Source organism: Apis laboriosa, unplaced genomic scaffold (assembly GCF_014066325.1).
Source record: "Apis laboriosa isolate Shangri-la unplaced genomic scaffold, ASM1406632v1 scaffold289_cov146, whole genome shotgun sequence".
In the NCBI taxonomy this organism is placed as follows: domain Eukaryota; kingdom Metazoa; phylum Arthropoda; class Insecta; order Hymenoptera; family Apidae; genus Apis; species Apis laboriosa.
Window position 1 is genome coordinate 403,617 of NW_025222686.1, and position 13,951 is coordinate 417,567.

Here is a 13,951-nt window from a genome sequence, read left to right on the forward strand (position 1 = left end):
TTAAGATAATCTTTATTAAAATAGTATTTGCTTTGTATATTTGATAGATTAAGTTGTTGCATGTTTTCTGCAATATCATTTTCATCAGCTTCTTTTAACTCTCTTAAGAAAAAATATTTTTGATTTGAATATTTTTGGAATGTGTATATATATTTCTATATCTAGAATATTTTTGATTTATTGATAGTTATGTAATTCTTTGGTAGGATTAATGGCTGATTGATCAATTTTTTTTAATAGAAATACAATTTATTCTCGTGTTATCAATATGTTCCAAATGATTTTAATAGATGTCATATGGCTCTCTATATTTTACTTATAATGGATGATTAGGTATTAGATTTATGTGGTTTAGGATTGTTTTATATTAATCTATCCCTGTGGTGTGCTTGTTCCTTAATTCTTGATTCAATGTTTGAGTCAATTTTGGAGAATATCTCGAATTTATTTTGTGTTTTGAAATTGATAAACTGTTCCTAAGATCTTTGTTATTCTTTTTATTTTTTTACTTATGAGTGTTTCCCATTGATATTTTGTTAGTGGTGAAATTTAAATATTGTAAAAGAGTTGGAATATTCTGCTTTACATTGGATGGAATTTTTTTTTCCTTTTAGATAGAAGAAGAATTTGGATATATTGGATAATCAAGTTGTTGTTTGATTTGGTTTTTTTAGGATTTTTCTAGCTTTTTCTCACGTTTGTCTTTCTGTTATCTGTTATGTCGCCATTTTTATTCTGGGTTTGATTTCTGTTCCGTAATTGCCCGTTATATCTAAAGTCTTGAGATCCGAGATCCGACTGGATCCAATTTTATTTTATTATTATTTGTTAAATTTCACTCTCTTGAGTGTTCTGATTATTATTATGTAATCAGGATATTGATGATACATTTGGCTTGAGACTTGCCTAAGTTGGAACTTTGATTTTAGTATATTTGAATTATATAGTATGCACTTTTTTTTTTCTATTCCATTGCTCGATATTTTGTGATAATAAAAAGTGAGCATGACGCTCTAAACTTAGTCACATAAATCTATCAACTCTAAGTTAATAGGCTGTAACTAAACTAATAGGCCTATGTAAAAAAAAACATGGAAATAGAAAATAGATCTTTTATTTTTTTATTAGAACTTTGTTTTATATTTTAAAATTATTACATAAACTAAATTCTCGAATAAAATTCTCGAAGATAATTATATAGTTTAATAATTTTTTTCAATTTCAAAATTATTTTTTTTTTTTATTTCAAAATTTTTTCTTTTTAAATTCTTTCATTTTCTTTTCATTAAAATAAAAAATCAAACAAGGAAGGGAAAATACATAATATATTTTTTAAAAATAAGATAGTTATATAAAATTTCATTAATATATATCCGTGATAGCGTTTAATCATAAGCATAATATAAATATATATAATAATATAGAAATTAATATTAATTATAATGGGTGAACATGGAAAAGCTACTTTTTCATTGAAATATCTCACATTAAGCATAATTTTCAAGCATATTCTATAGAAATTATCATACTATATAATACTTATCCATAGAAAGCTTGGATATTCTACAAATGCATTCTTTGCAAAAATAAAACATAAAATAACGATAATTATTTAGAAAAGAAATTTTTTCACTAATTTTAATGATTTTTAGATACGTTATAGAGGACAAGATTTTGAATAATTTTTTTCTATGTATATAACAACTGTTTAATTTTTAAGAAATTTGCAAAAAAAGATTGTTATTATATTTCATCGAATTTTTTTTATACGTATACATCTACGTCTACGTCGCTTATCTTTTGTTAATGTAAACATATAACGGTAGCAAATAACTATATAAATATAAATTAATCAAAATGTAAATCAAAAATTTATTTTCTTATAGATTATAATAAACTTAAAATGTCTCAAATTCAATCCCAAACTTGGACATTCTATGATCTTTGGATTCATGAATGAAAAAAATATAAAATGATCTGATAATTGAAATGATAATGATTGTTGAATATTAATATTATATTTGGTATATTTATTTATATATTAATCATATATTTAACGTATCCATGATATATTTAAAAATAGGTAAATGGCAATTGCATATTTATATACACATAGCGACAAATCTACAAAAGAAATTCTATATAATAATAGTAATCTTTTTTTATAAATATCTCGAAAACTAAAAGATAATTATATATATAAAATGATTAAAAATTATTAAAAATTACCAAAATTTACGAGGAACTTTTGTTTTAGATAATTACCAAAATCTATTTTAATCAATTCAATAATTTCATAGATATATTTGAAAATTTAAATTTAATTAATACTTTTATAATTTTATAGTTTAGAGAGAATTTTAGAGAGAGAAAAAGAAAGGAGAAAATAAATTCTAAATCTGAAACTTTTGCTTTATATTTAGTTTCCGACATATTAATAAAAAACTTATAATACATTGAATTTTGTCTATATGTTCGTGATTAACTGATATAACTGTTTTCTTATAATTGTATTTGTCAATTGTATAATTGTATATATATTGTATTTTATAATTAGTGTCACTATGAAAAATATAAAATACAAAATAAAATGCTTTAAATTTTAGTAATCTAACAATATTATTGAGAAATTTGAATTTGAATTAAAATAATATATTTACAAAAATTAAGTTTTATCAACATTGTTGAATATTTGAATCGAATATAATATAATCAATAAAATGAAAATTTAGATGATATGTTGTGATTAAATAGAAATTAATTTAATTTAATTTACTTGATAGTGCTCATACAGTCATTACTATTTGCAAATTTGATTCATATATCTCTATGTCTGTTCAACCGTTCCATTGAAAAATGAATAATTAAAATGAATAAAAAAAAATAATATTTTTTAATAATTTCGAAAAAACTTTTTTCGTTTAATTTTGTCGTGTATAGCATACTCGGCAATGATAATATCATGATCAACTAACCAATATAGTAAACAATTTTTTAAATATTTATGTGCATAAACTTTTTAATTAGTTTTAAATTTTGTAAATATTTAAAATTAAATTATATATCTAAAATAATTATTATAAACTTTCAAGTCATTAGCCAATAATTTATACTATAATGAGTAATAAACATAAGTTCAAAATTTTATTTAAAAAAACTTCTAAAACTTTTTTGTTAATTTTTTCGATATAATATTATATAATTAGTAAATAATTTTGTTTTATATATTTTATATTATTAATATATTAAAATCTTTCAATAAAATAAATTCTTTGCAATTTATTATTATTAATAATTTTTCCCAATTTTTCATGTTAAACTATTTAAAAAAAAAGTAAATATAAAATAAAAAGTTTAATGAATAAATAAGTAATTAATAAAAAATAATAATTGATTAAAAAAAATTATAAATTTAAATTATGATTAATTAATTAAAAAAATTTTTTTTTTAAATTTTAAATAAATATTAATGATGTTCAATATATGGAAATAAATATCAAAAATATATCAATTTATAAAAATGATAAAAGAATCATGTCATGACTCTTCGAAACGCAAAGATTTATATTTTATAATTAACTATTTACTATTAACGAATTTACTATTGAAATATATAAACGGTAATAGTTGAATATTAAAAATGTTTATTGTTTAATTAATAAATCATATCGAATCCTAGATTATGTAAATGTTAGCATCCATATAAAATACTAATAATAAATATTATTTTTTAAAAATGGTAATCAATTTCATTGTATCGCAAATTTTTTGAACTCTTAATCTATCTGTTATCAAATTTATTTTATTAAAAAATCGTCGCTTTTAATTATCACAAATTATATATATATATATATATATATATATATATATATATATATATCACAAATAATGGAATAAAAATTGAAAAAGTATTAAAAATATAAATATAATTTAATACAATATATACTAAATAAATTTAATTCTGTTACTCATCATTTAATTTCAAAAAACAAAACAATTACAAATGACATTTTTTAATTTTTAATAAATTTCAATTTAATTTTATTTTTTTTCTTTTTTTTACTAAAAATTTTTGCAAAGAAAAAAGTTGCTCAAAATTATTGCAAGAATCTCCAATTAAACCATATTCCTATATTTTTCAAGGACATTTATAGGAATTATTATATAGTATAATTGATTTTAGAAATTTATATAGTCAAACTAAACAATTTTTGTAAAAATTAGCGAAATAAACAATTCAATTCGTCTCTCCAAAATTGTGAAATTCATAATGAAATTCCCTACACACATTTATAGCAAAAATGATATTGCCAACATTATAGTTTACATAAAGTAAATTATATTATATTATATATACTATATTATATATGTAACTTATGTACATGTCCTTATGATTTTGATAATATATTTATTTTTCTTTCATTGACAATCAATTATTTGAAGAACTTCTGATTTATTCAAAGAATTTCTTTTAATAGAGATAATACGATAAGTTGAAAATTAATTTAATATATTGGTAAAAATATATTGAATGTCAATTTGCATTCTTTCATGTTATTATAATTCGTATCAATTACAATTAAGAATATTTTTCGAACCTCCAAATTCAATAAATTTTTATAATATAATTTGTGGAAAATTATTATTTATTAGTTTTTATAGAATTATGGAATAAATTAATTTCAAATTAATTTAAAATTATTATTATATTATTAATTTTTTACATAAACGATTACAAATATGTATCAAATTCAATTAAATTATTTTAATTATTTTAATTTATTATTTCAGTCAAGAATATTTCTTTGTGATTATTCAAATAATCATTGCAATACAATGTTTATCAATAAATAAAACAATTCTCAAAAACATTTTGCAAGTATTTTATTATTAAATGAACTTGCATGATTATTATGAACATTGTATTGATTCACTAACATTTTTTTTTCTTGAATTATAAAACAGGTAATAAAGTTAATTTTAATTTGTCATAAATTATAAATATTTTACAGAAAAGATGCAATCCTTATAAAAGAGATTGTAAAATAAAAAATAAAGAGTAAAACAAGAAAAAAATAAAAAACAATTTAATTAAATCTATTATTCAACATGGTTAACCTAGATTTACCAGAAATACCATTATCTTTAAAAAGTATACAACATTATCTAAAAATAGCATCAACGCATGATCAACGAGATCCTGTTATTAGTTATTGGTGTATGAATTTGCTTTTTATATTATTATAGAAAGAAAAATTATTACAGTTAATTTTTTTTAAAATTATCAATTTTAAATTATTAATTTTTATTATAGGTCGATTATATGCTCTTCAAACAGGACTAAAGTTATCAACCAAATCACCAAAGGAAACAAACTTTTTAATGAAATTAATGGATTGGTTAGAAACAACTAAAAAAGAATTATATGATAATGAAGCTATTACAAATGATATAGCTGCTCAGGCACATTTAGAAAATTGGGCATTGAAACTTTTTCTCTATGCAGATAAAAATGATAGAGCAGCTAATTTTGGAAAAAATTTAGTACATAGTTTTTTTACAGCTGGATTACTTTATGATGTATTAACTGTTTTTGGAGAATTGAGTGAAGAAGCTATACAAAATAGAAAATATGCTAAATGGAAAGCAGCATATATTCATAATTGTTTAAAAAATAATGAAACACCTCTACCAGGACCCATACAAGAGAATAATGAAAAAACAAATTTTAATAAAAATATGGAAGAAGGTAATAAAAATTAAACTTAATAATATATTTAAATAGTCATATATATTATAGACATGCTATTAAAAAAAAAAAAAAAATTGATAAAATTGATTAAAAATCAATTCTAACATCGATATATGTTGTTAAAAATAACATCTTCTAAATTTAAGAAGAATTTTATTTGCCTTATTATTCCTTAAAAAGTTATTTTTGATTGAAAATTGGACTTTTTGTTCTTCCATGAAATTAATATTAAGTTGGACTAAATTTTTAATAGCAATATATACTATGTTTTTTTATATCATATATAAGTGAATACAAAACTATTGTTTATATTGTTTTATATTTATACTTGAATATTTTATATTTATATTTGAATATGTTTATACTTTTTCCTAATATGTTTATACATTTCCTATAATGTTTATATTATTTCATATTCATTTCTTATATTCTATATATATATTTTTATATTCTTGTGAATTTTATTGTATATATATATGAATGCTTTTATGATAACTTGTTTTTTCTAAGATTGTTTTTTTTTATATTTATCACAAATAATAAAACGAATAATTTTGTAAGGAATAATGAATGACAATTAAAAGTTTTTAAAGTTTCAATTCTGGACTAATTAAAACAACATATCGGCAAATTCAAGGTGAAACTAATTTTTCTTTGGTTATTTATCATATACGTATATATATATATGTATATACATATATCATGCAACTGGAACTATATTGTTATATCATTACGCTGGTCCTTTTTTTGCAAGAATAATTAATATATTCATAAATCATCTTTAGAAAATTGATTCTAGAGACCAAAATAAACACAAAAATTGCTGTACAAAAATGTTAGCTTATTTAAAGCTCAAATAAAACAAGAATATGATATATGATATAAAAAAGACAAAGTGGCTTCTATTTCCATCTTATTTCATCTATAAATTAATAAATAAATCTTAATCGATATTTTTATATATTGTATTTATTTTAGTTTTTGAATATCAATTCTCTAAAGATGTCTTATGAATAACATTTTTTAACATATTGTATGATGTACAAAAATATGCTAAATCCATTTTATATAATAGTATATTATATTCCATATTAATATATATTATATCTATTATATAATGGATGGGACAGATAAAATATTACAAGCTATTTTCTCACAAAATCATTACACATATTAACATTATAATATTGCTAATTATTTACAAAAGACTTCTCCTTATCAAGGAAAATTTCTCCTGACTTTGAAATATGGACATAATTCTGAACAACTTTTTTCTACATGTTATACATTATTTTTGAATTATAAATAAAAATACTATATATAATATTTTTAATGTTTATGGTATTTATTAAAAATTTATTTAAAATTAAGATTAATTTAAATTAATTTAAATTAGAGTAGATTTGATTTGATTTGATAATACTAACTCAAATCTAAATCTAATATAGATTTATTATATGTAATGTACACTGAGTTTTCATTTAAGGAATTTATTGATCCTCATTTATAAATATTATAAATAAAAAGTGAGATTTGAATTAGTTTATTATATTTAGCCACTTTTTAGTCACTAGTTTATTATAGTAGCAACCAATACTAAGACATATGTTATTACAATTATAGACAGATTTTATTATAACTACTGATAATTTTTTTTATGAATATTTTGAACTAAGCAATAATATAACACATATAAAAAAAAATTATTCAGAATGTTGAGCTTGATAACATATTTAAAGTCATTAAAATCAGAGAGGAGAACATTTTTTTTTATAAATAATTATAATATTTTAGATCAGGTCTGAACAATTAATGGTTCATAAGCTATGGCTTGTGCCTTTCTTTTTTTCTTATTCAAAAGAATCATAAAAGAATCACACAAGCTCTATCATTAGCAGATATTATATAATATTTTAATCATATTTTATATATATGTTTTGTTTCATCAATTATGCATGTAATGATGATTATGTTCATGATAGAAGAATCAATTAATTAAGAATGGGAATTATGGAGCATGAGAAAAAGCAATAGAAAAAGATTGGCTAAATAAAATCATATGTCTCGCAGAGGAGAAGAATTTAGTCAGGTCTGTTTTAGATTATAAAATATTAGAAGAATGAATTTCGTAAAGATAAAAAGTGTCATCCCTATTTTTTTTTAATTGAATATTAATTTTTCAATATTAGAAAAAATATTATCGAATTTAATAATATTATATCTATATATAATAATATTTAAAACATCTTTTTTTATTATGTGGACTTAATATTTTATAAGAAGAAAATTATTATCATAATCTTGAATATAATAAATTTTTTTTTATTTTTATAAAAATTTATTATATTATATATTATTTATTATATATTAATTAATTTTTTATTTATAAAATTAACCTTCAAATTCATAAAATATTCATAAATAAAATTGATTCACATACAATTACTTACTACATGTGTAAAAATAGAATGCCTACCTAGAAAGTATTAAATTATTATTAAAATATATAATATAAGAAATGCTTCATATAAGTACTGAAAGATATTAAAAGAATGTTTTGTTTTGTGTTTCTATTTTAAATATTCTATTGTAAAGTAATTTGAATTTTATTGTTAGGGTTTTTAAATATTAATAAATGAATCAACTTTGTTTTTATAATAAGTATGAATTCATAATAAATTAGACAAATATTTATTTTTATTTATCTTTAATTAATAAAATGTTATTAGGTTCAATTAGGTTCGATATTTTTCTGAATATGTAAAAGAAACAAATATGATATTATTTTCATCTTTACTAAATTAATTCTATAATATTTTATAATTTAAAATATTTCCTTTAAACTTACATAATAATTTATATAATATAATAATACTTATATAATATATATAATAATAAATATTTCTTTAAACTATTTGATACATAAAAATTTTAAATTGATATTTGTAAGTTAATTTTAAAGTAAATATTTTATCTGTTTCACTACAATGATCAAGAATATAAAAAAAATTATTAGAAATAAAAAAAATATTTTTTATTTTTATATAATTTTTATGTATTCTTATATTTAATGAATTTAAAAATTATAACTTTTTAAATTTGAAATTAATTAAAAGTTTAAAAAAAAATTTTTTTTTAAGTAGAATCATTTAATTTTTCTTACATAAATCAATTCTTTGATTATTTTAAAAATGTTATAATAATATAATTAATATATTAAATAATGATATTAACTATTTAATATTATTTTTTGTATAATAATTTCATTATCTATTATTTTTTCTATCTTTAATAATTTTAAAAATATAGTTGTGTCTACTGTTGTATGATAATAAAAATTATAATTATGTTTTATATATTATAAGAACAAAATTTTATTTTATTTAAATTTGCTTAAAATAGATTCTGCAACAGAAACAAAAGAAGAAGATACTTTAAATACAGAAGATTTAATTGTTATTGGTAATACTAATCCATCTGATAGAATATATAGTAAGACTAGTGAAGAAAATATAGAAGAATGGTCTTCTGAAAATAAAGATTGTAATATAGTTACAAAAACAGAAGGTATATTGGAAAAAAATAATTCAAATATATATATTATTATATGTTTGCATTAATTATACATACATCATAGGTGGAATCGAATTATCAGTGGAACAAATAAACAAGGCACAAAAATTTATTAAATGGTCTGGAAGTGCTTTAAATTATGATGATGTGCCTACAGCTGTGTTAAATCTTCGAAAAGCTTTACATCTTTTAACTACTGGTCAAGAACTCACATAATCAAAATTAAGATTGAAAATATTGTTATTTCACTTAATAATAACAATTAATTAATTTTTATTGCTTGTGAATATAAATAATATGATTTAATTAATAAGTAAAAATGATAAAAATGATAAATTATTTATTTTAACTGTTTACATTATTACAGTTATACTGAATTAAAGATATTTTTGAAATATATATTTAATTTGTAGGTATATAAAATTGGCGTTAATATTTAAACCTATTATTACAATGATTAATGTGAAAGTTCACAAATATATATCAAAAATTTTAATAGTGCAAAATAAATGATATGTCATGTATTAATGAATCTTAAATAAGTTAATTAATAATTTTGGTTCTGTTTTCAAATAAAAAAAATAGTTAAAAATATAAATTTCAAAAAAAGTGAAAATTATAATTAATTTTTCTTTTTCTATTTGAACGTGTAAGCTTAGTTTTGTATGCACGTGCGCGCGCAATTATTAAATGATTTTTAAAATGTTCTTTTATGTAGTTAGATACCTTAATATTTTGCAACAAATATATCATTATATATGTTAACTTTACACTTATTTTTTCGCTATTTTTATTTTTGCTTTATTTTATAGATATATTATTTAATTTATTCCATTGATTATAAATTTAACATTTGAAAAATAAATATACAATTAATTAACGTTTTACAGTAATAACGTTTTTTCTCCTAATACAGTGGAATATGCTATAATGAACATAGGAAAATACAATTTATATTTATATTTGTACTTATGTTTTTTATCTTGTATTTATCTTATATTAAACTTTTTTTATTTAAATCATTATATTGAATAGCAACTTTGGAATATAGTTTAAAATAAATATGTATTTACAGTTCAAAATATGCTATAACAAACGAGATTCTAGAATCAATTAGTCCATTATAATATATTCCATTATATTAATAAAATGTTTTGAACTTTAAACTAAAAACAAACTAGTCTTCTTTATAATTTTCATTTCAACTATAATAATATATTTATACATTTGTACGAATTTTAAATTTGTACATTTTCATTCGAATTTTAAAGACGCGTGTTTTCTTCTTTAAAAATAAAAAAATAATTAAATAAATAAAAATATAAATATGAAGAAAGCACGCGTGTGCGCTATAATGCAATGTTTACACATAAAAACATTTAATCTCAATATGATATCAAGAAGAACACATTAATTCAAATGGCAGTTAATACCTTGTGTTTGAGCTAATACTTTATGTTTCATTGATTAAATTATATTGTAATAATAATAAATATTTATATTTTTTGAAATTTTCAAGATTTCTATTTCCTTTAGATTTAAATTTAAATACTATTGTTGAAAGAGCAATTTAATATAAATTCTGAATAAAATTAACATATAAATTTAAAAGATCATATTTTACATGATTATCATAAATAAGGAATCAAAAATCAAATGAGTAATTTATTTGTTGTGCATAATAAGAATTCCTTTAAGAAACTATTACCTACATGATACATTGCAGGTGATAATTAATATGATAATCAAATGAAAGTTTTAGTCTCATGAATATGTATAAGAATTCCAAATTCAATCTTGTTTCTTAGTTTTATCATCTACACCATTAGCTGTTACTGGTTGTGTATCTTCTCGTCTAAGTTGCCAATCTATTACTAATCGGCCTGTTAGCATAAAAAAGAACACCTAAAAAGAAGTAAATCTATTTAAAGAAATTTTTTTTGTTTAATATATATTTTCTTTACAAATTTTAATTTAATTTTACCAATGCTGGTGCAATCCTTTCAAATTTATCATTTACCATATAATGTGAATATACAGCCATTAACATTAATAATAATAATACTGTATTTGATGCATTTTTTATTTTATCTAGAAAAAATAATATAATGTAATAAAATAATGTTTTTAAAAAAAAATTTATTCTAACTTAACGAAAAAACTTACGGCTTGGAACTATGGCCATTGCGAGTCCGCAAATAATTTCCAATGATCCAACAACTCTTCTATACCATTTACTTGGTACTTTAAAATCCAGTGTACCAGATAGTGGAAATACCTTTGCATATTTCACATATTCTTTCCTCTGGAAATATAATAGTACAATTCGCTAATAAACATTTGATGAAATATGGAGAGAGGCGGAGGGATAAACATATATATAAGATATTTATATAAAGAAAATTGTGACAATTTCAATTTGATAAACATTATAGGTTGGCACTTGCAATATTTTTGGCGCTTCACCAATTAGTTAGTTGATAGTTTACTATAACTTTAAATATTAAGTAACAGCAAGAACCGAAAATAATCTTCTGACGAGATCTATCGAAATGAAAAAATTAAACTTTTTATAAATTTAAAAAAAATTTGAATCAATTTATCTCTTTTTTATAATAAGGTTTTTATAAGGTTTTAAATAAAAACCTTATTTTTAGAAAAATCTCGAGCAAACAAAAATTAATAATAATAATTTGATTGTTTTAATAAAATCTAAAATTTTATTTTTCAATCTTAAAAATTACCATAAATTTTATTTATTTATATATTTTCAAATACTGTATTTAAAAATATAGATAATATATATAAATTGTTATTTTTTTTATTTTTTTTATTTAGTTTTTAGGTTTTTAATTTTTTTTTATAATTTTTATTATATATTTTTAAAATTTTTTAAAATTATTTTCAAGATAACAATATAAAAAAAAATGAGATATTTATAACTATAAAAAAAATTATGCATACAAACACATGTATAAAATATATATCAACATATATTTTTTTTATTTGGTAAACAAAGATTGTAAAAACAAAAACAATTTTTTTGGATGTGTAAAGAGAAAATGAAATACTTTTTATTGAAAAAATCATCGTTTCTACAAAAAAATAATGAACAAATATGATTAAGGAATCCAAAAAGATCGATTATTAAAATTGACAAATTGTCATAATAATGTAATGTCATAATAGTTAATAGATGATGCGTATTATATACAAGCTAATGCATATTACAGAGAAAAAGATAAAAATAAAAATGTTTTATGATTACTGAAGATAGATATAGCAAAGAAAAATAATTTAAAAACAAAATAAAAATTTATATTAGATGAAAATAAAAATTTCAATTGAATATAAATTGTAAAATTAAAAGGATAAATTATGTTACATAATTATAGAGCAAATGCTCACCAAATCCTTGTGCAGATCCTTACTAATATGAGAAGTCAATTTCATAGTACCAACGAAAACGAAGAATATCCCAAGAAGAACTGAAAGAGATTTTAAAACGACTGAGCCCATAATTCGACAGTTGAAGATTGTTAGCGACACGAACGTATTAAACGTAGAGAAATCGATTCGGAAACGAGACTAGATGAATGACTCGTAGCCGTGAATTCGTTATGTATGATTCGTATAATCTCAAATAAACTATCTTTTTTGTTTTCTTTTTTCCTTTTTTTATTTATTTCTTAATTATACATATTTATGATAGATATTTATATAATATTTATGTTAGAAATATATTTTTTTAAACATTTCGAACAATTATTCAATTCGTACTTAGTATTAATTGGGTACTATCGTACACGATATAGTAATGCTCATACTTCTTTTCTTTCTCTTTCGGTTTTACTCGGCTTATTCCGACTGCGACAGCGCATAACATGTATAATATTAGTACTCTGTACATCATATCATATCGTGTCGTGTTCCACTGCGTTGCACTAATTTTTCCCTTATAACATAATTATAATGAACTTTGTAAAGACACGTTGTATAATCATCGTATGACTCTATTATAATTATAACTAACATTTTTCATGCAATTTTCAATATTTATTTATTATATATTGTTTCTAATTACATACGAACAATATAATGAGATAAATTAAAATAATTAAATGATCTGCATTTTTTTATTAAACAAAATATAAAGTATAAAATGTTCAATTAATTTTTTATATGATACAATTTTAAAAATAATTAATTCCATAAATTTAATGATTCATAAATTCAATAAATTTCTAATATGCAAATTAAAAAATTTTAAAAAAATTGAAAACTGTAAAACCATTTATCTGGCTATATTTTTAATAGCACTGTTCAAAAATATTGATTCATTGTAAAATATAGTGAAAATATAAAACATTCATTTAAAAACAATCTAAAAATTTGTTATTGTATATATTATGTTTATGTTATTTTATCTATATTATATTATTTTATTAGTACATACAAAACTTTATATACAGTTTTCTATAATAATGTTAGAAATATAATATCATTAAGTTTAAACATTGCATCATTATATAAATTTTACGTATTGATATTTTGCAAATACAATATTTATTATTATTATTATTATTATTATTATTATTATTATTATTATTATTATTATTATTATTA

The 13,951-nt window shown here is 19.4% G+C and overlaps 2 protein-coding genes across 4 annotated transcripts; one reads left to right on the top strand and one right to left on the bottom strand.

Annotated features, from left to right (window-relative positions):
- The first annotated feature begins 4,477 nt into the window (after window positions 1-4,477).
- Window positions 4,478-10,878, top strand: LOC122714136 (vacuolar protein sorting-associated protein VTA1 homolog). 3 transcript variants are annotated; one of them, XM_043935203.1, is made up of 5 exons: window positions 4,478-4,516; window positions 5,013-5,218; window positions 5,315-5,749; window positions 9,155-9,319; window positions 9,390-10,878. In XM_043935203.1, the coding sequence occupies exons 2-5, from the start codon at window positions 5,110-5,112 to the stop codon at window positions 9,539-9,541; spliced, it is 861 nt and encodes a 286-aa protein (XP_043791138.1). In that variant the 5' UTR covers window positions 4,478-4,516; window positions 5,013-5,109; the 3' UTR covers window positions 9,542-10,878. The 3 variants fall into 3 exon arrangements, with proteins under 3 accessions (XP_043791138.1, XP_043791140.1, XP_043791139.1); XM_043935205.1 differs by lacking the exon at window positions 4,478-4,516 and adding an exon at window positions 4,859-4,875; XM_043935204.1 differs by lacking the exon at window positions 4,478-4,516 and having other exon boundaries at window positions 4,964-5,218.
- Window positions 10,879-10,970: 92 nt separating this feature from the next.
- Window positions 10,971-13,528, bottom strand: LOC122714137 (novel acetylcholine receptor chaperone). The gene is made up of 4 exons (XM_043935206.1): window positions 12,734-13,528; window positions 11,492-11,630; window positions 11,310-11,416; window positions 10,971-11,230 (listed from the first exon to the last, which is right to left on the bottom strand). The coding sequence occupies exons 1-4, from the start codon at window positions 12,842-12,844 to the stop codon at window positions 11,117-11,119; spliced, it is 471 nt and encodes a 156-aa protein (XP_043791141.1). The 5' UTR covers window positions 12,845-13,528; the 3' UTR covers window positions 10,971-11,116.
- Window positions 13,529-13,951: the final 423 nt, after the last annotated feature.